The 23,826-nt window shown below is 28.3% G+C and overlaps 3 protein-coding genes and 1 non-coding gene across 6 annotated transcripts; 2 read left to right on the top strand and 2 right to left on the bottom strand.

Moving 5' to 3' along the window:
- Window positions 1–1,088: 1,088 nt before the first annotated feature.
- On the bottom strand, window positions 1,089–1,160 carry TRNAQ-CUG. Its single transcript has one exon. It is a non-coding gene; the product is annotated as a tRNA-Gln (tRNA).
- Window positions 1,161–5,033: 3,873 nt separating this feature from the next.
- Window positions 5,034–11,032, top strand: LOC106769243 (probable serine/threonine-protein kinase PBL16). The gene is made up of 6 exons (XM_014654775.2): window positions 5,034–5,611; window positions 6,450–6,748; window positions 7,385–7,520; window positions 9,313–9,449; window positions 10,050–10,173; window positions 10,375–11,032. Exons 1-6 carry the CDS (start codon window positions 5,548–5,550, stop codon window positions 10,758–10,760), a joined length of 1,146 nt encoding a protein of 381 aa, XP_014510261.1. The 5' UTR covers window positions 5,034–5,547; the 3' UTR covers window positions 10,761–11,032.
- An 841-nt stretch (window positions 11,033–11,873) lies between these two features.
- Window positions 11,874–14,575, top strand: LOC106765579 (protein MET1, chloroplastic). Its single transcript, XM_014650257.2, has 7 exons — window positions 11,874–12,460; window positions 12,715–12,821; window positions 12,924–13,021; window positions 13,175–13,251; window positions 13,696–13,816; window positions 14,082–14,141; window positions 14,214–14,575. The coding sequence occupies exons 1-7, from the start codon at window positions 12,039–12,041 to the stop codon at window positions 14,352–14,354; spliced, it is 1,026 nt and encodes a 341-aa protein (XP_014505743.1). The 5' UTR covers window positions 11,874–12,038; the 3' UTR covers window positions 14,355–14,575.
- A 2,123-nt stretch (window positions 14,576–16,698) lies between these two features.
- Window positions 16,699–19,973, bottom strand: LOC106767284 (beta-amyrin 28-oxidase). 3 transcript variants are annotated; one of them, XM_014652138.2, is made up of 4 exons: window positions 19,283–19,973; window positions 18,045–18,500; window positions 17,656–17,843; window positions 16,699–17,153 (listed from the first exon to the last, which is right to left on the bottom strand). In XM_014652138.2, exons 1-4 carry the CDS (start codon window positions 19,773–19,775, stop codon window positions 16,842–16,844), a joined length of 1,449 nt encoding a protein of 482 aa, XP_014507624.1. In that variant the 5' UTR covers window positions 19,776–19,973; the 3' UTR covers window positions 16,699–16,841. The 3 variants fall into 3 exon arrangements, with proteins under 3 accessions (XP_014507624.1, XP_014507626.1, XP_014507625.1); XM_014652140.2 differs by lacking the exon at window positions 19,283–19,973 and adding an exon at window positions 18,888–19,211; XM_014652139.2 differs by lacking the exon at window positions 19,283–19,973 and having other exon boundaries at window positions 17,656–17,887; window positions 18,045–18,132.
- Window positions 19,974–23,826: the final 3,853 nt, after the last annotated feature.

Raw genomic sequence — 23,826 nt, 5'->3', positions numbered from 1 at the left:
AAAATTTGTCTCTACTTCTCAAATAAATCAAAGTAGTTATCAATATATATATATATATATATATATATATATATTATAAAAAGTTTATTTGCATGAAAACTTATTAGTTCTCTTTAGAACTTGATCTTAGATAGGTTGGTTATAAAATTTTATTGTCTCATCTCATCTATACTAATGTAGTTCTTAGCTAAATTTTGGTTCAATTTTTGTTCCTAAGGTTAGGCTTTAAATTGGGTCTGATTTTCATCTTTGGATAACCACTGTTTGGAGTTTATGTACTCTTTTGGTAAAAGAAGTGATGTATATTATAAATTAGTTCAATTATGTTAGATTTAATAATAAGTTTAAATGTCAAGTTTATTACATAGGTTTATACACGTAAGAGTCATTTATTGTCTCAAAATTATCTCATACAGATAATCAAAATCTAACTAGATATTTGAGGGTATTAAAAATATGTTTTTCATAATGAGAAAAAAAACATAATTAAATTTTCCAAAATTAAACTAAAAAATAATTGAATACTTTTAAAATTTTATTATCATGGAAACAAAATTGTATGCACTTTTCACATGCAATATGAAATTACATATGAATAAAATAAAGTTGTATTCTTCTTTCTACACATTTTGTGCTTATTTTTCTTTCATGGTCTTGTGTATATTTTATGAATCATTTACGTCCTCTTACGTAACCTCATTAATAACAATCAATTATATAACTACTATTATCTTCTTCTTTTTTTAATTTAGATAGACAAAATGTCTCCTTTTCACTAATTTGATATGATAAACTTGTAATCTTAAACATATACCCATAGGAATACTAGTTTATAATTTAAATTACTTCATAAAGCGTACTATTTAATTTTCGTGGTACATCTTTAAGAAATATTTACAATTTATTTTAATTTGAAAAATAATAAAAATAATTTTGGAAGTATTAACATTACATTTAAGAGGAGTGATAACTTAATTTGTGGTGACACCACATAAAACTTTACTCTATATGATTTTTTTTAATATATATTATTATAAATATATTACCAAAAAAGATAGCTATAAAACATATACAATTTCAACAGAAAAAGGTCCTACCGAGATTTGAACTCGGGTTACTGGATTCAGAGTCCAATGTCCTAACCACTAGACCATAGGACCTTGTTGTTCAAGTCTTTAGGAAACATATATATTATCCATTTATAATGAATAGTTTTGCTCAATAAATATATTAACAAATTATATATTTTAGAAATGCTTTCATTTCTAAAATTATTTTTTTAATTTAGACACGTGTTTGTTTAATTGTGAGCTTTATAATAATATTATTCAGTATTAACATGTCTGAAATTTTAGTTTTTATTTTGTATGAATGGAGTTTTTATATACTTTCATATAAATACTAAGAACGAATATATTTGTTTTTTAAAAAAAAAACTTTTACTCTTTGCATTACTTAAATCCTTCTAATATTGAAAACATCATTAATATTAAATAAAATCACACATAAAATTTCTTTTGGATTTCATAATCGTGTATTTGACGTGTTTGAGTAACATAATACATTTGTATGTTTTTAGTTTTATTTGAATTGTTTAAAAAAAATTAGTAGAAGTGAAAATATGTTAAAATATCTCAGCTAAAACAATCCAATTCACACTATATTAGAAAAATTTTAGTAAAAACATAAAAAAGTCAAATTAGTTTAAGTCATGAAAATCACTTTTATTAAAAGAATTATTTGTTTCAAGTATTTCAAAATATAAATTTGTTTTGAATATTTTATCCGTTTAAAGAAAGAACAAATTATTTATACATGTTTATATAAAGAGTTTTTTTTTTTTTTTTTTTTTTTTTTTTACTTAGAAAATAGCATGTTCACTTTCTCATTTATTTAAGATAAATTCATTATTTTTGTTTCATGAACACACACACACATATACTTGTTTTACTAAAATGATGCGTTTTTCTTGTATTATAAATATGAGATACATTAATAATTGTTAAATTGAACTAACTATTTATCTTTTTTTTTCATTTTAAAGTTTAACTTTCAAAAGTTATTTTATAAGATTACTACATATACTATTTTCCATTTTGTTTTTCTCGTATCATAAATCCTTTTCAATTTTAGAAAATGTACTAGGTTAAAAAGGAAAAAAAATAAATAAAAAATATATAAGGGATTGAAAATATTTAGTTGATAATATATAAAATATGAGTGAAAAAAAATAAAAAGATTAATGTGACGAGTTACACTATATTCAAAATTAAATATACACTTTGTTATGAATAAAAAATTATGGAAATGCAATGGAGAAAGTGAGTGAAAAAGACTATACTTCCCAACTCAAAACAAAATTACATATAATTTCATATGTGCATGGAAAGTTTGGTACAATTCAAATAAATAAAGACAAATAAAGGTTTGAAGAAGTGGAAATATTTAATTATTTATTTATTTATTTATACCAATCACTTTATTTCTTTGAACACACCTTTTTGTCCTGACTGAATTTAATGATTTTATATATTTTATTTATATATTTTCAATTTCAAATTTTAATAACCTGCCGACCAGCATACAATGATCATACTTACCAGGAAATAAATAAATAAAATAGGTAAATTAATTAAAAAAAAAATAATCTAAAAACTAAAATAAATAATAACCATGGTATAATAAGTATTGGTATTTTTTAGTATAATACGAAAAAAAGTTATAATCTTAATATAATTGTTTTAATTTCATTAACTTTATTTTAAAATCATCACCGAACCTTATTGAAGTCTAAAAAAACCATAAAAATAGTTAGCTAACTTTGTTGTTATTTTTTAAATAGTGATTTTTTTTAAGTAGAATTGTATTTCCAAATTAAAAAGAAAAAAAAACAGTATATTAATTTTTTAACGACTAGAATCGAAATCAGAAAATGTTAGAAAGGAAATATATATATGTGTGTATATATATATATATATATATATATATATATATTATCAACTATATATTTATTCATAACCCAAGCAATGTCAAAGTTCAGCTTTTCTCTGGTTAAGTTCCTATAGAATTAAAAAATTTCGTGTTTCATCAATGTATTCAAAATTTCAATACCAAATTTCATAGGACATAATATCATCATCTTTTTATTAACCTCAAAGAAAATAGAAAATAAAGTGAATTTCAAGATTTTTGTACGAAAATTATGAAAAATTGTCCAAAAAAATAAAAAAAAAATTGATTTTTTTTTACCTTATCCATATGAAGGTTAATTCTAGAATCCACATAAAATGTACATTTAACCTATTATGAAATGTCTCTGTCTACTAATTATAAAATTCGACCGTATTATATATATTGAGTAATAAAGTGACAATTAGGGCAAAACAAAATTGTTAGGCAAAAGTTGGTAAATGATGATGCATATGAACATTGGTTGATTGCGGGTGCTGAAAATATATACATAAATATTTTTATTTGACATATAATGTTTTTATATTTATTAGATATTACTTTTATTTTATTTTGTAAAAATATATAAAAATTCATATTTTTATTATCATCTTACTATTATAATATATATTAAATGAATGTAAATATATGTGATTTTATCATTATTATTTTACATCTTTATAAAACTATTCAAGTTTTAATAACAATGGGGTCAATCAATTTTTGTTTGGAGAAACAAAAATAATTCTGTCATAACAAATTAAATCACTTTTCAATGGAACCAATTAATCTAACACACTCTTCAAATTCAAATTATCCTCACAATTGCTTCCTAAAATTAAAAGCACACTCCATTTTTTTTTAAAGTATTTACTTTAAAAACACTGCACTCGTATATCCCATTTCTTTAATCTGTGGCTTATCCTATTAATGTAAAAATATTATTTTTTTAAATAATTACATTTATTTGAAAGATAATATTTTTATTTTACATATCAAAGCACATACATCAGCGTCCCGACACAAGTTGAAACATTAGTATAAACATAAATAGATAAAGCAGAGTACAGATTAATATTATATAGTACATGGTTTTTTTGGACTGATTACTTAGTGCATTTATTTATATATACATATGCATATATATGTGTATTATTAAATGTCATTGGTTAATAAGGATCATTAAAGTGTATGTTCATTTGAATAAACAAATAAGGCAAATATGAGCATGATAATTAGTAGGCATATTTTTTTTGGCCTACATTTGTTATAAAGATAATTGAATGTGCCATAAAAGTGTATGCATCTTGTAAGAGAAACATTTTAATAAGAATGAAAGGAAAGAAAACATACAATATGAACACAAACATTTGTAGACACATATGCTTTTGTTTGAAGGATTTAATGAAAGTGATGATACTATAATATATAATAGATACTCTATTATCCTTTTATTGAGAAAAAGAAAAGATAAAATTTATTAAAAAGTAAACTTTAATTATGATTTTGAAACTATATTAAGTTTAGTTTAATCACACAAAATCATTTATACTATAAAACTAATATGTAAAATGATGGTTTAAACCCTTTTTTGGTCCCTAAGTTAAATTCTGATGTTCAGTTTAGTCTCCGCTTTTAAAAATGTCAACTTTTAGTTCCTATGAAAAATGTATAAAATCAGTCCTCATGACAGCACTTAATGAACAATAAATCACAAGTTTTCATATATAGGTATCCAATATTTTGTGATTTGTTAAAGTAAGGTGTTATGAACAACAAATCACTTAATGAAAAACTTGTGATTTGTTAACAAAATCACTTAATGAAAAACTTGTGATTTGTTAATGAATATGACTGATTTGATACATTTTTCATATAACAGAAACTAAAAGTTGACATTTTTAAAAACGAGTACTAAACTGAATATCAAAACATAACTTAGGGATAAAAAAAAAGGTTTAAACCTCAAATGATATTTTACGATCATTTATACATTATAAATTTAGTTTATCTGAATGATCGATGTGGGAGTTGGAAGAAGAATATTAAAAAGAATGGTTAGGTGTGGTGGTTGCAAGTTTGTGTGTGGAAGAGAAGAAGGTGTAATTGGAGAGAAGCGTGAAGAAAGACAAAGAGAAAGAGAAAGAGAGAGTGATGGAAAAAGATTGGTGGGTTTGCATTATCAAAAACATGCACCTTCTATGTGCGCACTACCATCAAAGTGCACAAACCCACATTTTGAATCACTACAACCCAGTCGATGTGGGCCCTTCCATCTTCCCCCATAGCCAAGCCAACACCCACCTCATCAACATCATTGCCATCTCTGAATTATCCCCCACTCTTACCTTTCTGTCACCAAAAGATATGTCCCCTTTCACATTTCATCAAACACTTAACCATCTTGTTTTTCTCCTCTCTACTTCCTTCCTTTTTCTCATTTCTGTATCTATTTCCTCCTAAATCTCACCCTTGTTTCTTCAGGAGTTACATAGCAGCACACAAAAAAGAGAAAAAGGTAAAAAAGTTTGGTTTTTGTGATGAGGGGTTGGTAAAGGAGCTGCTGCTGCTACAAAGGGTGTGTTTGGATTTGCTATAATGGGTAATTGCTGGTGTAGATGGGAGTCATCAGATTATAGAGTCTCATCCAATGTAAAGTCAGGTTGGTTTACCAACAAAAAAACCTTGCCTTTCTCTGTTTTGGACATTTTCTATGATTTTGCTGTTTATAAATGCTTTTAGTGTATGTTTTCTCTGAGTTCTTGACAAAAATAGTTTCTTTATTTTTCAATATTTTGTCTTTTGTTAAGTTTTGTTCTCAAGGATTTCAAGTTTTGGAGCCTTGATCACCCTTTCATCAGGTTCTTTTTCACTGAAAATTTTCTGTGTTACGGTTATTAAATCATTTGAATCTTGTCTCAGCTTCATATATCTCATCCTTGTAGGCAAGTTGATGTTATGCAAATCATTGGAAGACAAAGAGAACAAAAAATAACACAAATCTGCATGTATGAGTTACATGCTGTCTTTACAAAATCTTTTTAACTTTTCTAAAGTTTCTGTATTGTAGAATCTGTTAACATAACCCCTAATCACTTTTTCTTTGTGTCAAAAAGTGGGTCTACATGTAAATGTAATTCTTACGTGTTCAGTCTTATCTTAACTAAATTTCTAAGAAATTGGATGAGGGTTTTCAGAATATAGTGCTCTCCTTCACAATTATAATATATTCCCAGCATCCATTGCTTTTGAAACAGTATACTAATTTTCTTCTGTTCATCCAATAAAAGAAAAGAAGTTTATGCAGAATTTCTAATCTTTCTGCATGATATAAAAAACGTTTAAGTATTCAGTTTTCTCTTTCTGCATGATCTGTATTGACTGCTTAATGGAACATCTGGTTGGTTTTTCTGAGAGTGACTGCTTGAAGTAATCTGTTTTCATGGTTTAAAAGTGCATATCATGGTTTGTTCTCATTTCTCTTATTGATTCACGAAAAGAACAAAACCAGGTAACGAAGCAAAGGAATGATCATGATAGTAAGTTGCCATCAAACCCTGAGGAAGTAGAAGACCTACGGCGTGATTCGGCTGCAAATCCATTGATTGTATTCACTTACGATGAGTTGAAGATAATCACTGCAAATTTTAGGCCAGATCGTGTGTTGGGGGGAGGAGGATTTGGAAGTGTGTACAAAGGGTTCATTTCTGAGGAGTTAAGGCAGGGTCTTCCTACTCTTGCTGTAGCTGTTAAGGTTCATGATGGTGACAATAGTCATCAAGGCCACAGAGAATGGCTGGTATACTTTTTTCTCTTTCTGTTTATTCTTTTCTATCAAATGATCTATCTGCAAAATCATCATGCTTCACATGCTATGTTTATTCTCCTATAAACACATATTAATATAAGTGTTAACAGATAAAATTTAAGTCAAATTTAACTCATAAAACCGACTAATATAATAAGATTTATACTTCCAACAATAAGTTGACAAGACATAATTAGTAATTTAATTTGATTGATTTTCATCTTTGTATTTTCTTTAACTCAATTAAGTCAGTATTTTCTAAAAAAAAATATTAAATTGAGTTCTTAATTTTAAAAAAAAACTTAATGTGTTGTGACTCTTTCAATAAATAACGTTATCTAAAAATGTTACGGATCAAAATCTGAATCATCTTTTATTTAAAATACACAATGTGATAAAATCATAAGAATTTCAAAGTAAAAGATAACTCAAATTATAATACATGACACTTTTAAATGGTGTTAACATCAATTTAACAGAAAAGATCAGATTAATATTTTTACAAAAACTTAATTGATTAAAAAACAAATGTAAGGATCAAATTATTAATTAAGGTTAGTTGTTGATGTAACAAGACAAAGTTATTGTTGTAAGGTTAACTAAATTAAAATTTTGGTTGGTTTGTAGGCAGAAGTGATATTTTTGGGGCAGCTTTCACACCCAAATCTAGTGAAATTAGTTGGATACTGCTGCGAGGATGAACATAGAGTACTGATATATGAGTACATGTCCCGGGGAAGTGTGGAACACAACTTGTTCTCAAGTAAGTATATCATGTCTCCTTTCTTTGAATATTAAAATTTGTTCTAGATTCTCTGTCACCAAAAGTTATTTTTCCGACAAATTTTTAAGATTAAGTTATTAGACATTGTTAGAACAATGTTCTTTGTGTTTTGTAGAATCATTACTTTTTACTAGCTTTTCCTTTTGTGTTTTCTCCGACAATGTTGACATTTAAAGGGAGGAATTTAAAGAAGTGATTTTGGTTCCATTTGGTAGCTTCGTCGAAAAACAGCTAGTGATGGAAGTTTTGGGCGTTGGTTCTTTGTCACTTCACTATGACATGTGGTTCGATTTGATAAAGACATAAGTTTGACATTAACGTAAGGAAATAAAGTGTTGTTTTTAGTTAAAGGGTTACCGAGGTTGTCATATAGACAAGGGTTTTCTTGTCGGCTGAAATCACTTATATGGGCATTTCTTTGCGCACCTCCCATAGGAGAGATTTGAAACATTCAAATTTATGGGAGTGTATGCTGAAATTATGGGGGTGGAGAAAGAAATACCCCACGGATAAGCCCATTAAACAATAATATTCCAAATTCCACTTTGAGGAGACAAGTGCGTGACAAACTATATCAGTTTTAAGCCGAAAGACTTCGTAATCGTGGTTTATCACAATATCTTTTAAATAATTAAATAAATTATTAGTTTATACATACATATATATATTTAAAAATATTTGTGCTATAGTTTTCCAAAATTACAACTTTGCATATATCTAATGATAATTTAAGTATTTATATGCTAAATCGTGTTGAATAATTAAAAACTATATTCTTTAAATACATCAAATTTAAACAAAACAACATAGAAATAAATAAGTATAAAAATATAGACTAAATTTAAAAGTAATATGTACATTGACATGTAGAATAATTGCAAAAAGAAAAAATGGATGTCTTAACCAGACCTACTTTTAGGATTTGAGTCCATGAATTTAAACTTCAAAGTCACTAAAGAGTCTGTTTCTCAAAAACAACTTCATATGATAAATTTTAATTTATAAGTCTAATTTATTGAATTAGAATTATTGCCTATTAACTAATTGACAAATGTAAGATGGCGTGGAAAAAGTATAATTATATAAATTTGATTATGCAAATAAAATTTGCATTTTTGAGACAAAAATATATTATTATGTAGTTACAATTTTAGTTTTTTTAAATAATTAATTTCTTAGTAAAAATTTTATTACTTCTATTTGTTTTTTAAAACTTGTATATGATTTTAAATTTGGACAATTTGTTTTATTTAAAAGAATTGATGTTATGAGTATTAATCATGTTTACTTTTTATTTATTTCTAAAATTTAAATATTACTACATTATGTTTTTACAAATTTTAATGTATAATTTTGACATATTATTATACTAAATATACAAAAGAAATACAGTATTATTTGTTTCAGTAAAATTAAAATAAGTAATAATAGGTAGAAATAAATTAAGGATAGTAAAAAAATACATTCAGATATAAAGAATAGTAATGTAAACTAAAAGCCAGTTAAAGTAGTTTATAAACTCTTAAAATATACTTATAAAACACTTTTGTACTGACTAAATGAACTTATAAACGAATCAAATAGCTAATTGATTGATTACTAAATATTCTGAAAAACATATTATCACCACGAACGTTATAATCATAAAGTCCATTACTAATGTTCAAAAGTAAAAACTATTTGAGTCTTTATTCAACAAAAGAAGACGATTTAATGCTTATTATGGTGTTTTTGTTTGTATATCTAATGTATGTTCACTTAAATGTCCCAGAAATCTTGCTTCCAATGCCATGGTCCATAAGAATGAAGATTGCATTTGGTGCAGCTAAGGGACTTGCATTTCTCCATGAAGCAGAGAAACCTGTCATCTATCGTGATTTCAAGACATCAAATATTTTATTGGACCAGGTCAGCAACTTTAAATATATCAGCTCAAAATTAAAAAAATAAAATAAAGAAATATATTGTTTCTATCATACTTAATAGTCTCACATCATTTAGTAATCGAAATCGAAATAAAAGACTGTTTAAATTCTTTCTTTCCTTTTCTAAAACACTTTTTAAGAATAAAACCGTGACAGAATTCCAAAATCTTCAAAATAGATAATATCTCAAATGTATAGTGTCCGATCGTGATAAATTAGACTCTAAACTACCATCGTAAGACAGAATACATTTGGTTGAGAATCTAAGTATAAGTCTAAATCTTACATTGGATAGAAATGAGAAAGTAAAACAACATATAAAGATGAAGACTCGTTAACTCATTGTCTTAAGATTTTGGATAAAGAGTGATATCAATCTCTTATGTAATTGGGTTCATCCTAATGAACCTCCTCTTCGATAAATCCAAGACATTTCTCATAGCAAAACACAAAACTGTTATGCCAAGACAGAATACTTTAGCAAGCAAACTATAAATAAGAAGCTTTAGTAACAGACTGGAGATGCTAAAACTTAAACATTGGTTTGAATTAACCATCTTGGTTTTTTATGTTACAAAAACAGGACTACAATGCAAAACTTTCTGATTTTGGCCTTGCCAAGGATGGACCAGTTGGAGACAAATCACATGTTTCTACTAGAGTAATGGGAACATATGGTTATGCAGCACCTGAATACATAATGACAGGTAAAGTATATTATGAACCCAGAATTCTGTATTCAAGTGAAACAAAGTTCATATTTTTACTGCTCTTAAACCAAGAGCTTTAAGATAATTGTCATAAAATTCAACAAACTCATCAGTCACATATTATACTATCAATGTGTTGAAATTAAAGTCTTGATGGTATAATACAAACTGACAACATAATCATATGTTGTTGTGCAGGTCATCTGACTCCTAGAAGTGATGTTTATAGTTTTGGGGTTGTTCTGCTTGAACTTCTGACAGGGAGAAAATCTTTAGACAAGTTAAGACCTGCTAGAGAGCAGAATCTGACAGAATGGGCTGTTCCTTTGCTGAAGGAAAAGAAGAAATTTCTAAACATAATAGATCCAAGGTTGGATGGTGATTATCCAATTAAAGCAGTTCACAAGGCTGCAATGCTTGCATATCATTGCTTGAACCGCAATCCAAAAGCAAGGCCTCTGATGAGAGATATTGTGGACTCATTGGAGCCTTTGCAGGCATACACAGAGGTTCCTGTTGGAAAAACAGTGACCATAATCAGTGAGGTTCCTGAATCTGATTTGAAAATGAAAGATGCAAAATGACTTTAAAGAGGGTGTTGTTGTAGGTTATCTCTAAGTTTCATTTCTCATGTTGTTTGGGAGAGAGGTTTTGCCTTGACTTCTTGTGTTTATAAACATGACATATAGGCAATTTCTTTTTGTTCTATCCCTTTCTTTGCTTTTCAACATGGTTTTCATATCAGTGCAGCTGGATTACTGTATGAACTGATATCAATTTCAACAGAAACAACACAACTTATAGCAGCAAAAATTATATTATTAGCAGAATCTAAAACCTTGTTGGAACCATATCAGTTGAAGTCTTTATTATTATTTTTATTGACAGTATTAGGTTAATATTGTATTTTAAGTTTTTCTTTAGTGAAATCAGTTGTTATGACTAATCTAATGCACTTTGTATGCATTTGCTTAATTTTTTTTTTCATAATATAAACCATTTATCTTTTTCATTTTTCAGTGATTTTTATATCCTCCTTCTACTTTGGAAAAACTTATACAGTATGAACTGAACTTCTGAACTTTTTCTTGTCTATTTTTCTGTAATTTTTTTAATATTTCTGTTATTCCTTGCAACTATAATTTTAATAAAAAAATATTATTTTCTTAATTCCATTGATATGTTCGTATAATATTTAAAATGTTTAGCTTTATTTTCAAACAAATTTGTGTTGCATAAAAAAACTGAACATCTTTTATAATTTTAACTAAAGAAAAGTTGTAGTTATTTCTTTCTGCTTTTTATGCAGCAGCAGGCGTCAATATAAAAACTGTACAAAAATACCCAAAAGAAGTATTAATAATGTTGAAATTTTTTCTTAGTATCATAAAATTATTAATATTTGAATAGTATTATTAAATTTTAAAGTCGTCTATAAAATGGCACCACCAAAAATATTATATTAGCTTTATTTATACTTCAATTTTAAGTATTTTATATATCAATAATTCCCAGAAGAATTTTAATATTAAGATGAAGGTTCTTGATTTTTATTCAATTTTCCATCTCTGGTAAAATTGTTGGAGTAGAAGAAGTAGCATAACCACGTCTCAAACATTGGAAAATCTAAAGGTACACGTGGCATCATTGTAGTGAACTGAATGGATGTGCCTTCATAACCACTTCAGCAATCTTCATTCAGAACCTCTCATCTCTGTCTTTGTGGCCCCAACAACACAACCTCCATTTGTTAACTATGAAAAAGCACAGCTTCGAGCCCCAAAGGATGTTCCACTCGTAGAAGAAACTGAACATAGAAATTAGCAGTGGCACTTTCAAAGTTTTGTGCATAACCATAAATCATGTCATCATTACCAACCACCACTAGTGGTCATTCATCTCTTTACTCTGCGCAAACTTTGCCAAGAACCACCCAAATCCACCCAACCTTGTTTTCTTCCTCCCCCAAGTTCTTTTCTTGCAGAAGCACCTCGTACTCGGGTGTGTCCTTTTGTTTCTCCAACACCCTTTTGTCAAGACCGTTGCTTTTTACTGTCAAGGCTTCATCCGGGGTTGGGTCAGAAGCATCCAAACAGGAGAGTGATAAGAGTGAAGAACAAGAGGAGGAACCGTACGAGGAGTACGAGGTTGAAATTGAACAGCCTTTTGGAATAAAATTTGCAAAGGGTAGGGATGGGGGAACTTACATTGATGCTATTGCACCAGGAGGATCAGCTGATAAAGCTGGAGTCTTCAATGTTGGGGATAAAGTACTTGCCACCAGGTGTGCTCTTCATGTTTTTGTTTTTTCCTCCTTCTGTAACTTTCTTTATTTGGAGAACTATATAGAAAATTTAGGTGTTGGTTTTAAAGTATCATGCTTAAGAGACTTTATTGGAGGTCTTATATTTATTCTTGGTTGGTTTATGGATGTGGAAATGATGAGTTTTAAAGTCCTGTTGAGAAGTAAACTTGTGCTCTTTGTGTTTGTCTCATGATGTTTGAGTCTGATATGACCAATATGTTCAATATCTGCAGTGCAGTTTTTGGGACTGAGATTTGGCCAGCTGCGGAATATGGAAGGACAATGTACACAATTCGCCAAAGAATTGGCCCATTGCTCATGAAAATGCAGAAGAGATATGGTTAGTTCAATGTGTTCATTTTGCTATGTTCGAGTGCTACTATATTCAGTAGTCACTTGTGAATTTTCTTGTGATCTTAGCCATGGTTTATCACTTTGACAGGAAAGAGTATTGATAGTGGTGGTGAGTTAACTGAAAAGGAGATTATCAGGGCTGAGAGAAACTCTGGGGTAATCAGCAACAGAGTGAGAGAAATTCAAGTAAGTTTCATGGTTGTGATTAAACTGTAAAATTTGTAGTCCTTACATTCACAAACCATTTTGTATGAGATGTTTTGACTTCTACATAGACATGTCACTGCTGCATGCGGGTACAAACATTCATTGCCAATTCTCAAACTTGCAAATTTTCAGATGCTAAATGCTTTGAGGAAAAAAGAACAGAAAGAACGCAGACAAAAGGATTTGAGAGAAGGACTGCAACTATATAAGTATGAATTAGCAATTCAAAATCATTCTTTATTTACATTTATAGTGTATCCAGTATTCCTTTCTATCCTTTGTTTGTCTAGCCATAACATTTCAGAATGTTAGTCTATTCTTCGAAAGGGATGAAATGCAACATCTTTGGAAGAACTAACAAACATTCTGAATATGGTATCTGACAATTGTCTCCAATTGATGATTGATATACTGTCTTTCATCAGCAATTATTATGAAAATTTTAGTTTTGAATCCTAAATGCTGTTCTGTTGCTCAGCCATTGATTGAACCCTTATCTAAATATGGCCAAGGGCCAAAACAACTGGTTAAAGAAAATACCTGCTTCTCTTTCCAAAATCTCAATTTGCATCATATCTTGGTTAAAAGTATAACATGATGCTATCCCACTGATAATGTTACTGTGCACTCTGTTCCTGGATTAAATGCTGAAGGAATGGAAGCTATAATGAAGCACTAGAGAAATTTGAGTCTATTTTGGGATCAAAGCCAGAACCTGAGGAAGCAGCAGTTGCAAGTTACAACGTTGCTTGTTGTTACTCTAAGCTAAACCAGGTATATGTTTCCTACCATTTTCTCTCTTGGAACATGCAACTTGACCTGATATTGAATTAGTTCCTTATTATCCATGCTGAATACACCAACAAGAACAACATACTTTTTAGTTAAGTGAATTCATTAGTCTTGCCAACAAACAGTTCTATGACTTCTCTCTCTCTCTCTCTCTCTCTCTCTATATATATATATATATATATATATATATATATATATATATGTATGTATGTATGTATACTAATGGAGAATAATAAATTTCTAACAGATTCAAGCTGCACTTTCTTCACTGGAAGAAGCCCTGAATTCAGGTTTTGAAGACTTCAAGGTGATGAACCTACTTGAAGCTATTCCATTATCATATTGGCTAAGCCATCTAACATTGTTGTTATTTTAACAGAGACTGAGAACTGATCCTGACCTGGATAACGTTAGGGCATCAGAGGAATTTGATCCTTTATTGAAAAGATTTGATGAATCTTTTATCAATGAGAATGCCATCAATGCTATTAAATCTCTTTTTGGATTTGGTAAGAAATAACTTGTTTTGTGAACACAGGCACAGTTTGGCTGACTAAGTGGTTGGTTGAGCAATATGGTAATTATTTCCCATGTGTGTATAACTTTATAGTTTAACTACACGGATCCCTCATTTTTTGTCCCTGCACTGGGATCTTGCTTTATGTACTACCAGTATAATCAAGCAAAGTTATAAGAAGCTTATTTATGATCAATAAAATTGTGCATTTCTATTACCTTCTACTTTGTTGCCTGTTCCTTCATTAACTGCTAACTTGATGAAATTGCATTGATTTTCCCCTACTTTTTTATGATGTTGCTATTTGTTATGATGTTTCACATTGCTGTTTTTCAACCATCAACAGTTACCTTTCTTTAAGATTGTCAATTTTTTTACTGATTTCAACTTTTAATTCATTGTACAAAACCCCATCTGCTTCTAAAACTTTACATGTTTTATAAATATTGCAATTTCTGTTCTATTTCAGCAAAAATATTAAATTATTAAATATTTAGATTTTAAATGTTTTTGGAAGTAATGAGAGCAATACCAAAGGAAAAACTAGCATGGAGAAGTTATAGGTTTTAGCAACTGGATTATTTCAGACGGGGCTGTTTTAAAAAACAAGAACATGACAAAGAAGAAAACCACACTCATCCCCTTTTCCATCAAATTGATCTTTATGTAAAATTGTATGACAATTTTGAACAACTTAAGTTGAATTCATGTTTAAACTTTATAATTTTCCTTCAAATTGATCTCTGAACTTTAATTTTAATATTCAATTAGTTAACTACATGACGTTTATTCTATAAAACTTAACAGCAGGGCGAAAATTTTGTACTTTACACGTTCATGAACGAAAATATATTTTGTATTGATTTACAGGAGAAAAATGGTATTTAGATGATATAATAATATAAATAGTCATGAAGAGGGAAAACAATAGCTATTGGTGCAACTTGTTTGCAGAGGAAAGTCTTGTCTCATATTCTTAAAGACTATATCTAATTTTCTTGTACTCTTTTGGACATAAATTTCAATGTGTCATGTCTTCATTTTCTCGTATACAGAAACAACTTCACAATGCTCGTATAACAAAGGTTAGACATGAACTTATGAGCACTGAATAATAATGAAACACAAGAAAATTTTAGGAGGTTTGAATAGAGTTTTAAACTTTTTGTAAATCAGTATTTAATTCTCTTTACAAGGTTACATGGTCTACAATAGATATTAAACACTTGAGTTTCTAAAACAGTGTTTAAGGAAAACCTTTGAAAAACAGAAACACTAAAAGAACACTTTGTTTTATACTGGTTTGTTATAAATTGAACTATGTCCCTTAAATTCCTTTAAGAGAATCCACTAATCATAAATGATTACAAACGAGTTTAACCAGTCCTGCTAACCAACTGGTTAGACGAGTATAACCACTCCTAATATCACTAGTCTATCTGACTAGACAGTCTAACTTCACTGAGTTAACCTTATAAGTATTTTAATTCACTTCTGAATATATACATAAAGTGTTTTGAGAGATTAAAAGAACAAAATGTTTAACACTCTTCGAAAGGATTTGAAATCAATACAAGATATTTTGAAAACTTGTACATGAACTTTTGAAAGACATTCTTTAAGAGATAGAACTTAGAGAGAAGCAGCGTGAACTTATTACAAATAAGATAATTCTTATTTTTCTTCTCTTCGTGCAGTCCTCTTTATATAGAAGTCTTTGAAAAATCGTTACTCAGAGTTTTTGACTTTCTTCTAAGGATGTAGCCTTTAAAGTAGAGTCAGAAGCTATGTCGCGTCTTGATAGAGCAACTGTGTTGTGTACGGATGAGACAGATATAAAACATGTATGAAACATTCATTGAATATTTTCCTATCTCTTTGCTCTTATTCTAAGTAAGTTTTTTTATAAAGGTGAAAATCTGCACAGAAAAAGAGAGCACAACACAATAGACAAAGAAGTACTAGAAAGTAAATGCTTTAAAGCGTTAGACGGTCCTAACTGTTTAAGCATTATTCAAGTACTATCCTTTAACACAGTCTGATTGAGTAACTTATGTTGTTTAGGATATTTCAATTATAGCTTTTAGCGTTGTCTATACTTTCATTGGAGGTTCATATTATACCCTTTGTTATAAATTCTTATAGAATTTAGCATTTATCCTAGATGGTCAAACATACGTTTAAATGTTATTCTAACTAGACACTCTCATATAGTTTAGGATACTTTTGGTGTAGTGTTTAGCATTTCTTATTTTTTATCCTAGAAAATTAAATATTTTTTTTAAACGTTTTGTTAAACTTCAAAACAAAGTTTATTTAAACGATATTATCTAAGCAAATAACAGAATAATCAAAGTAGCAAAAAACTTCATAAAAATCATGGAACCAGATACAAAAAACTTCTAATCAAAGTAGAAAAAAAGTTTTCTTCAAATATAGCACAATAAGCTGACAACTTAGAAAGCTTCTAAACCGTGCATTATGTTATAGCTAAGTTATTTGACTATGAACTAGAGGATGAAGTCGAATTTCAAGTCCTTTTACTGGTTCTAGCATGGGATCATACTTCAACTTTTCATCTGGAATCACCAATTCCCACTTGAAGCGTTTCACGATATTATGCATGAACACAAGTATCTCTAGTTTAGCAAATTCTTGGCCCAAACACATTCTGGGGCCACCTCCAAATGGAACATATGCAAAGGGTGTAGGCCCTGCTCCTTCAAACCTTGAAGCATCAAAAGTTTCTGGATCCGAGAAGATTGTTGGATCCTTGTGTGATGAATTAGTATTCCAATGCAACTGTCATAAAACATCATAGATAACATGATCAACATGAGACAAGGTTCTCACCATACAATAACTTCTTTTAATGGTCTTGAAAAGGTAACACTTAGTATTGTTGAGTCTCAGAAAGTGAAGCTTTTGGTCTAATTTGACATCAGACAGCTCAAGTAGTTCACGGAAACAAATATATATATATATATATATATATATATATGTTGTGAAGTGAGGTTTGCACTAATTTATATATAATAGACTACACAAACAACAAATCTCGTTAAAATAGGTTTTAAACCATGATTTTGATATTATGTTAAAAGTGAACTTTAGATCTAACTCAATCTTACAAAACCGACTAAAAGTGATATTTGCACTTGGTTTTATCACTAGTAAATATGAGATCTTTAACAAAGGTTAAATAATTGAACATGTCTCAAGAACTAGTAGTGATTCCAATGACTGTGTAGTGAAGAAAGCATGATAATAGAAAAGAAAGTTATACAAAAGAAAGGAAAAATACCTTCCAGCCTTTAGGGATGTTATAATCAGCATAGGTGAAATCCTTTATAGCTTCTCTATAAGCACCACTGACTGGTGGAGACAACCTCATGACTTCACATACAACATTCCAAGAGTATTTCATTTTCTGAACATCTTCCCACTGCAACAACTGCCCTACCTCTTTCCCTCGAATAATTTCAAGTTGTTCTGTCATAAAAATAACTTCAACATTTATCCTGATCATGTTATGGCTGAAAAATAGTTGTCAGCAACAGTTTGCTATAACAATCCTCTTTGGGTGTGTTTGAACAAGAAAAATAAGAAAAAATAAGATGAACTTCTCCATGACATGAGTATCCAAATACAGTCTTCATAAAAACAAACATTGTTAAGGATTTTATTACTAACCTTTCAAGACATGTTCATAAACTTGAGGCAACTGTCCAAGATATTTCATGACCAATGATAAAACTGATCTAGAAGTATCATGGCCTGCAAAAAGTAGCAGAAGTATGTTATCAAGAATCTCCATTTCGGTCATAAACCTTCCACTTGGGTCAGATGTAAGAAGCATGTGCGATAGAAGGTCTTGAGTAGGTGATGCTCTCTTCTCCTCCAAATCCACCTTCCTTTTCTCCAGAATCATTCTAATCTCTTTCCTTATTTCATCTGCAGCTTTCATTGCACGATGAAACCTTGTTCCAGGAATGTTTAGGGAGAAGCCAATGATCCCTTTCAGAAATGCATCAAATTTTAACGAAAACTTTGATATTTGTGCAGGGTCTTCAATGCTTAAAAATAAGCAACAAGCCAATTCAAACGTGTATAGCTTTACAATTGGATGGACAAAAACCTTCTCCTTTCCTACAAAATTGCAGAGTATTGATCACAGATTCACACTATAAATTTCCTCTTTCTTTTCTAATGCATAACCAGTTTTAATTGATGAAAGAAAATAATATGGTCAATCAACACTTTTTAATCATTAGAAAAGCTTTAAAATAGGTGACCCTCTTAAGACTAGCTCTGATCCATGAGAAGATAACCTTATGTATAATGCTTAATCTTATGCAAGTGAGAGATATACAAAAGGTTTAGGATATATTTAAAAAAATATGTAAGATTCCTATTAGAGCTTTTTCTTTTTCTATAGAGTTCATGTTAGACATCAGTATGTACTTTGACATCTCATCTGTGTACATAGATTTGTTGTAAAATGAAACTAGAAAAGTTTTTTAAGGATGATTGTACCAGGTGACAAGAATGAAAATAAGCGTTTGATGGAGAGAAGTCCTGCTGGATAGATTTGTTTTGTTCATAAATTTGACACTTCTCATCTGTCAGTTGGCAAGTTGAGCTGTACCACTACAAATTGTTTGTGATACTTGTACACACTCACCAGTAACTGTATAAGCATGGTAAGAGAGGATATGATAGTTTCCAATAAGGTTCAAGAACATGGTATTCCCCACCAAAACAGAAAAAGGATCACACCAACACCAAAATCTTTTGCTTGATCATTGATACAAATATTTAACCACCAAAGCATTATTTAACTATCTGATGGTAAATCTTTGGTAGCACAATTCTCATATGTATGACCAAACAAACAAATAATAGAGGTATTATTATGTTACATGTCTTACCTTTCCAATAAGAGTCTATATGGTGCTGAGCAATTCTATCCATTTTTGGCAAGTAATTTCTGAGTGTTTCTGCATTAAGAAAGTTCATGAGCAACTTTCTCACCATCTTTGCCTCATCACCAACCTTGGTAACAAGGGACAACCTTAAGAGCTTCCTCACCGAACTAGGCCACCACACTTGAACATTCTTGTTCTCATTGCTAAACAGGAACTTGTTCCCAGCTGGTCCGCAAAACACAGCAACGGGATTTCCAAACATTGATGTCTTGAACACCCTTGAGTCATATTTCTCCACTCTCTCTTTCATGAACCTGAACACGTTTCCCTCAACCATTGCAAGCATGAACTCAAAGGTTTCTCCAACAACAGGCCACCCTAATCTTCCAGGAGGAAGATTCAGGTTTCTCAGTCTTGCCATTCTTGTCATGAAATGCAGACAAAAGACAAATAATGCAAAAACTGCTGGCAATACAACAAGCTTTGTCACCTCCATAAAGGTCACTGTCCTTAAACTGAAGGGCACAAGAGAATATGAAAGAAGAACCAGAAAAACTGAGGTGTGAGATGGATGAAAGAGAAACTTGCTCTTTGCAATAGGACTGAACTAGAGAAGCCATATATAAAAGAAAAAAGCTTCAAAACTTACCTATGTGATTCAATCATAACATGAAATTTTTACACTTTCAAGCTTTGTAATTATTTCATAAGGTTGTGAACTGTAATTTCAGCTAATGTTCATCCTGGATTTTCTTGGTCCTCCAATTACAGAACACGAAAGTGACATTTCTATATTATATTATAAAATTAGTCCTTCCTGCCATAACTATAACGACCATTAAGGTTTACAAATAAATAAAAAATTAAAAAAGAAATGGTATTTATATAATAATCGTTGCTAACAGTTTTCTTTTCTTTTGAATGGTCAACTAGGTTTACCAGATATTTAGAATTCTTCTGAATAAGATTTTAAGTTATTCTTTTGCAAAAATAAAAATTAATATAGGTTTATGGTTTTTCTTATTATAATAATTTTTTCAAAGATTCCGCATTTGGTTTCACTTTTTAAAAAATAAGTCAATATACATTAAAACAATGACATATAATATAAACAATAATTATATGTTTTTTTAAGATTTATAAAATAATGATTACATATTACTTAAATTTAATTTATATAAGAGATTTACATTTGACTTAAAACATCAACATCAAGATAATAATTTTATAGATTTTTTTATAGTATACCATGTTTACCTTTTTTTTAGTTTTATTAATATAAGACTTAAGTTCATAGTTAAATTTTGAATTATTACAAATTTAAGAAAGAATAAGTAAATCCAATAAAAACCTTTAAAATGTTAAAACACAATTAAAAAACTATAACAATAATAGAATAAAAAAAAATGGAAGAATTAATTCTAAAGTATTATGATTTACTATCTAAATGTTATTCATCAATAAATAAGATTTCACATGTGTTGATGAATTTAATGAGTGGTTTACTTTTTCTAACATGGTATCTAGACATTATGACACATGTCATCATGAGAAGGAGAAAAATATGTTGTATAAAATCTTTCTTACTATGATTAGTACGTGTTCCATAAATTAATGTTAAACATACGTGTAAAGGAGAAAATATAATATTTAATTAATATTTTGTTGATGTGGAAATGAATGATGAAGAATAAAACATAATAAACATCGTATTACAGAAATTGTATACATGTGGAAAACCGACAAATCAAAGCAAAGAAAGCACTAAAGAAAATGTGGGTTAAGGATAGCATTTAGTGGGATTCAAAGACCATCATCTCTTTTCTTGGGGGCATATATTTAGGAGTTCTTTTAGAAAGATTTGAATTGCTAATACTTTTACTAAATCATTCTTAATATATTATTAGAGTGGTTAAATTTTTAAAATGGAATATATAAGCACTTTTACTTAAGAATAAAGAGTAATATTATACTAAATCCTATATTTAAAATTTAAAAACTTAAAATTGTGGACCATTTAAAAAAATAGACTTTTTCTTTTTTAAATTGTTGTCATCTCAAGTTTAGAAATGTTTTTCTGTCGATTGACATCATTATAATCAATTATCATTAATTTTATTTGAGGTATTATTTATTTGGATAATGATATTTAAACAATATTTTTTTAACAATATTTGAACATTGATTATGTGTCAATCTGTGATTGGTCAAAAATCATTCCACAATAATGTTTATGATTATTATTATTGATTGTAGAATAATTTTTAACCAATCACAGATTGGCACGTAATCAATGTTCAAATGTTGTCAAAAAAATGTTATCTAAATATCATTATCCTATTCATTTTAGTTGTGTTTCGTTATGGTTTTGTCTTTAAAATTTTGGAGACAAAACTATAATGAAACTTTAAGTTTCAAAGCATATAATACTTTAAGAACATGGTGATTAACTGATAATATTTTAGAAGTGTGATGATGGATCTAGATGTTGTCAAACTCACAATTGAAAGTAAAAGTTCTTTTATCTCGACTTAAATCTTTTGTTCTAATATACTAAATAAGTTCTCGTGTCATTCAAAAATTTAGAAAAGGAAAAAAGAAATTTTTCAGAAGGAAAGTTTAGTTTTTAAGTAAATTAATTAATTTAAATTGTTTATTTAAGATAATTAATATTTATGATTTGCTATAAAAGTTATGTGATAACTAAACTTGTGGTGTTATAAATAGTGACTTTAGTAGGGTTTGTTGGCTATTTTTTGAGATTATTTAGACACATGATGATGGAGTTTTGCTCTCTACCATTGAGAATAAAGTTGTGTCATGTACAATGGTTAACAACTTCTATCTTCAAAGGGATGGTTAATTATTATATCGAGACTAATGGATAAGAAATTAAGAACAGTGTATTATTTAAGTTATTAATGTTTTTATCTGTGATTTTATTCATTGACTTTGGGTATTTTTTAGAATAATGTTTGTAAAACAGAATTATATATTTATTGTTTTTTTTACAGATTTTAAAAACATAAAAAAATAAAAAACTAAGGTGATATTTTTCGTGATGAAGAGGAAAAATAAAAGATAAAATCAGATAATGTTTTCAAAAGTGCTAATGGAAGTACACGTAGCAATCATGATAATATTTGTATGGTTCTAATTTTTCTTGTAAGGAATAATTTCTAAAACATTGTTCAGAAGAGATTTTCAAAAACAAAATTTAAAATATGAAAAAAAAAACTTTTATTAAAATTAAAAATAAAAGCTTCAACCATTATATACATTTTTTTTGAAATTAATTTATGAATAAACAAATTTTAACTTAAGAAGAAGAAAAACATTCTACATCTAATTTTTGAGAGTTCATCCTATCTGAGTTTAATTGTCTAAAAAAACCCATATTCAAAGCTTTTTATTTTAGTAAACATAATTAGAAAAATATTTAGTTAAACATGCCAGTTAATTTGATGAAAATTGGTTATTGGTGAAATTGATAAATCTCTCCCAACAATATATTAAAAAAAAAGTTGTGCCTTTTTAAATTGATGTTATCATATAAATCAATAGTTTATCTTTCTAAATAAAACGTTATATTTTATTAATGAATAATATGTCAAAGTGATGGAATTTTCGTAAAAGAATATACTATTATATCAACAAAGTAATGTAAAATAATATAATTAAAGTTTAATTATTATTTGTTCCTCGTATTTGTTAAGTTGATTTAATTTTCTTTTTTTTTTTATTTTTTTAGTTTAATTAAGTTTTTATTTTCTTAAAATTGGTTTAATTTAGTTACTTTAGTTCAATTAGATTGACATTAGTGTTATATATGTCATGTATTAATTCATTTTAATTTTTTTAAATTGGAAAAAAATACTATTGTCATATGTTAAGTTATTGTCGTGTCTCACAATAGTGTTACGTGATACTTATTTTTAATTTGATCTTTACATTTAAAATTTTGACTTCTCACTTTTTTAAATATAATAATTTGGTCTCTACCAAATTAATAATTAAATTTAATTATAACAAGTAAAATATTTTTTTAGAATATATATAAAATCATTTCACCTAAATATTTAAATTACTTAATTTACATAAAAAATCCATATTTTAAACTTATAACTTTTTTTTATTAAAAGTGTAAATGTAAAGTGAGACCTGTGATTTTTAATCTTTTAATGTGACAAACATAGATTTTTAAAATTTATTGATGTCACTTTACATAAACATTTTTAGTATTTTAAAAAAATTAAAATAGTTGAATTAAGATAATTATATTTTTTTAAAATTTGAAAATTAAAATATATAAACGAATTCTAATTTTTTATTAAAATTGGAAAGCTACAAACACATTTAATCTTCAAAACTTCTTAAAAGTTTTGTTTATATATATCTGATTTGTTTTATAGATAATGAATTATAAAATACAGACATAAAGAATTGTAGTAATGCATAGTGATGAATAGATTTTGTGCGAGGAAGAAAAATAAGCATAACATATAAATTGAAAACTTGCATGATAGATGGAGATGAAATGTAAGTAC

The sequence above is a fragment of the Vigna radiata genome, chromosome 7 (genome assembly GCF_000741045.1).
Source record: "Vigna radiata var. radiata cultivar VC1973A chromosome 7, Vradiata_ver6, whole genome shotgun sequence".
NCBI classification, from domain to species: Eukaryota; Viridiplantae; Streptophyta; class Magnoliopsida; order Fabales; family Fabaceae; genus Vigna; species Vigna radiata.
The sequence above is the reverse complement of the archived record's forward strand: the minus strand, read 5'-3'. Positions and strand labels throughout refer to the sequence as shown.

Coding starts and splice junctions, on each gene's coding strand:
- LOC106769243 (XM_014654775.2), top strand. CDS start 5,548: ATGGGTAATTGCTGGTGTAGATGGGAGTCATCAGATTATAGAGTCTCA. Junction 7,521..9,312: donor GGAACACAACTTGTTCTCAA/GTAAGTATATCA, acceptor TAAATGTCCCAG/AAATCTTGCTTCCAATGCCA. Junction 9,450..10,049: donor CAAATATTTTATTGGACCAG/GTCAGCAACTTT, acceptor TTACAAAAACAG/GACTACAATGCAAAACTTTC.
- LOC106765579 (XM_014650257.2), top strand. CDS start 12,039: ATGTCATCATTACCAACCACCACTAGTGGTCATTCATCTCTTTACTCT. Junction 13,022..13,174: donor ACAGAGTGAGAGAAATTCAA/GTAAGTTTCATG, acceptor GCAAATTTTCAG/ATGCTAAATGCTTTGAGGAA. Junction 13,817..14,081: donor GTTACTCTAAGCTAAACCAG/GTATATGTTTCC, acceptor AATTTCTAACAG/ATTCAAGCTGCACTTTCTTC.
- LOC106767284 (XM_014652138.2), bottom strand. CDS start 19,775: ATGGAGGTGACAAAGCTTGTTGTATTGCCAGCAGTTTTTGCATTATTT. Junction 17,844..18,044: donor TTATGAACATGTCTTGAAAG/GTTAGTAATAAA, acceptor TTTTTATGACAG/AACAACTTGAAATTATTCGA. Junction 17,154..17,655: donor ACATCCCTAAAGGCTGGAAG/GTATTTTTCCTT, acceptor GTTTTATGACAG/TTGCATTGGAATACTAATTC.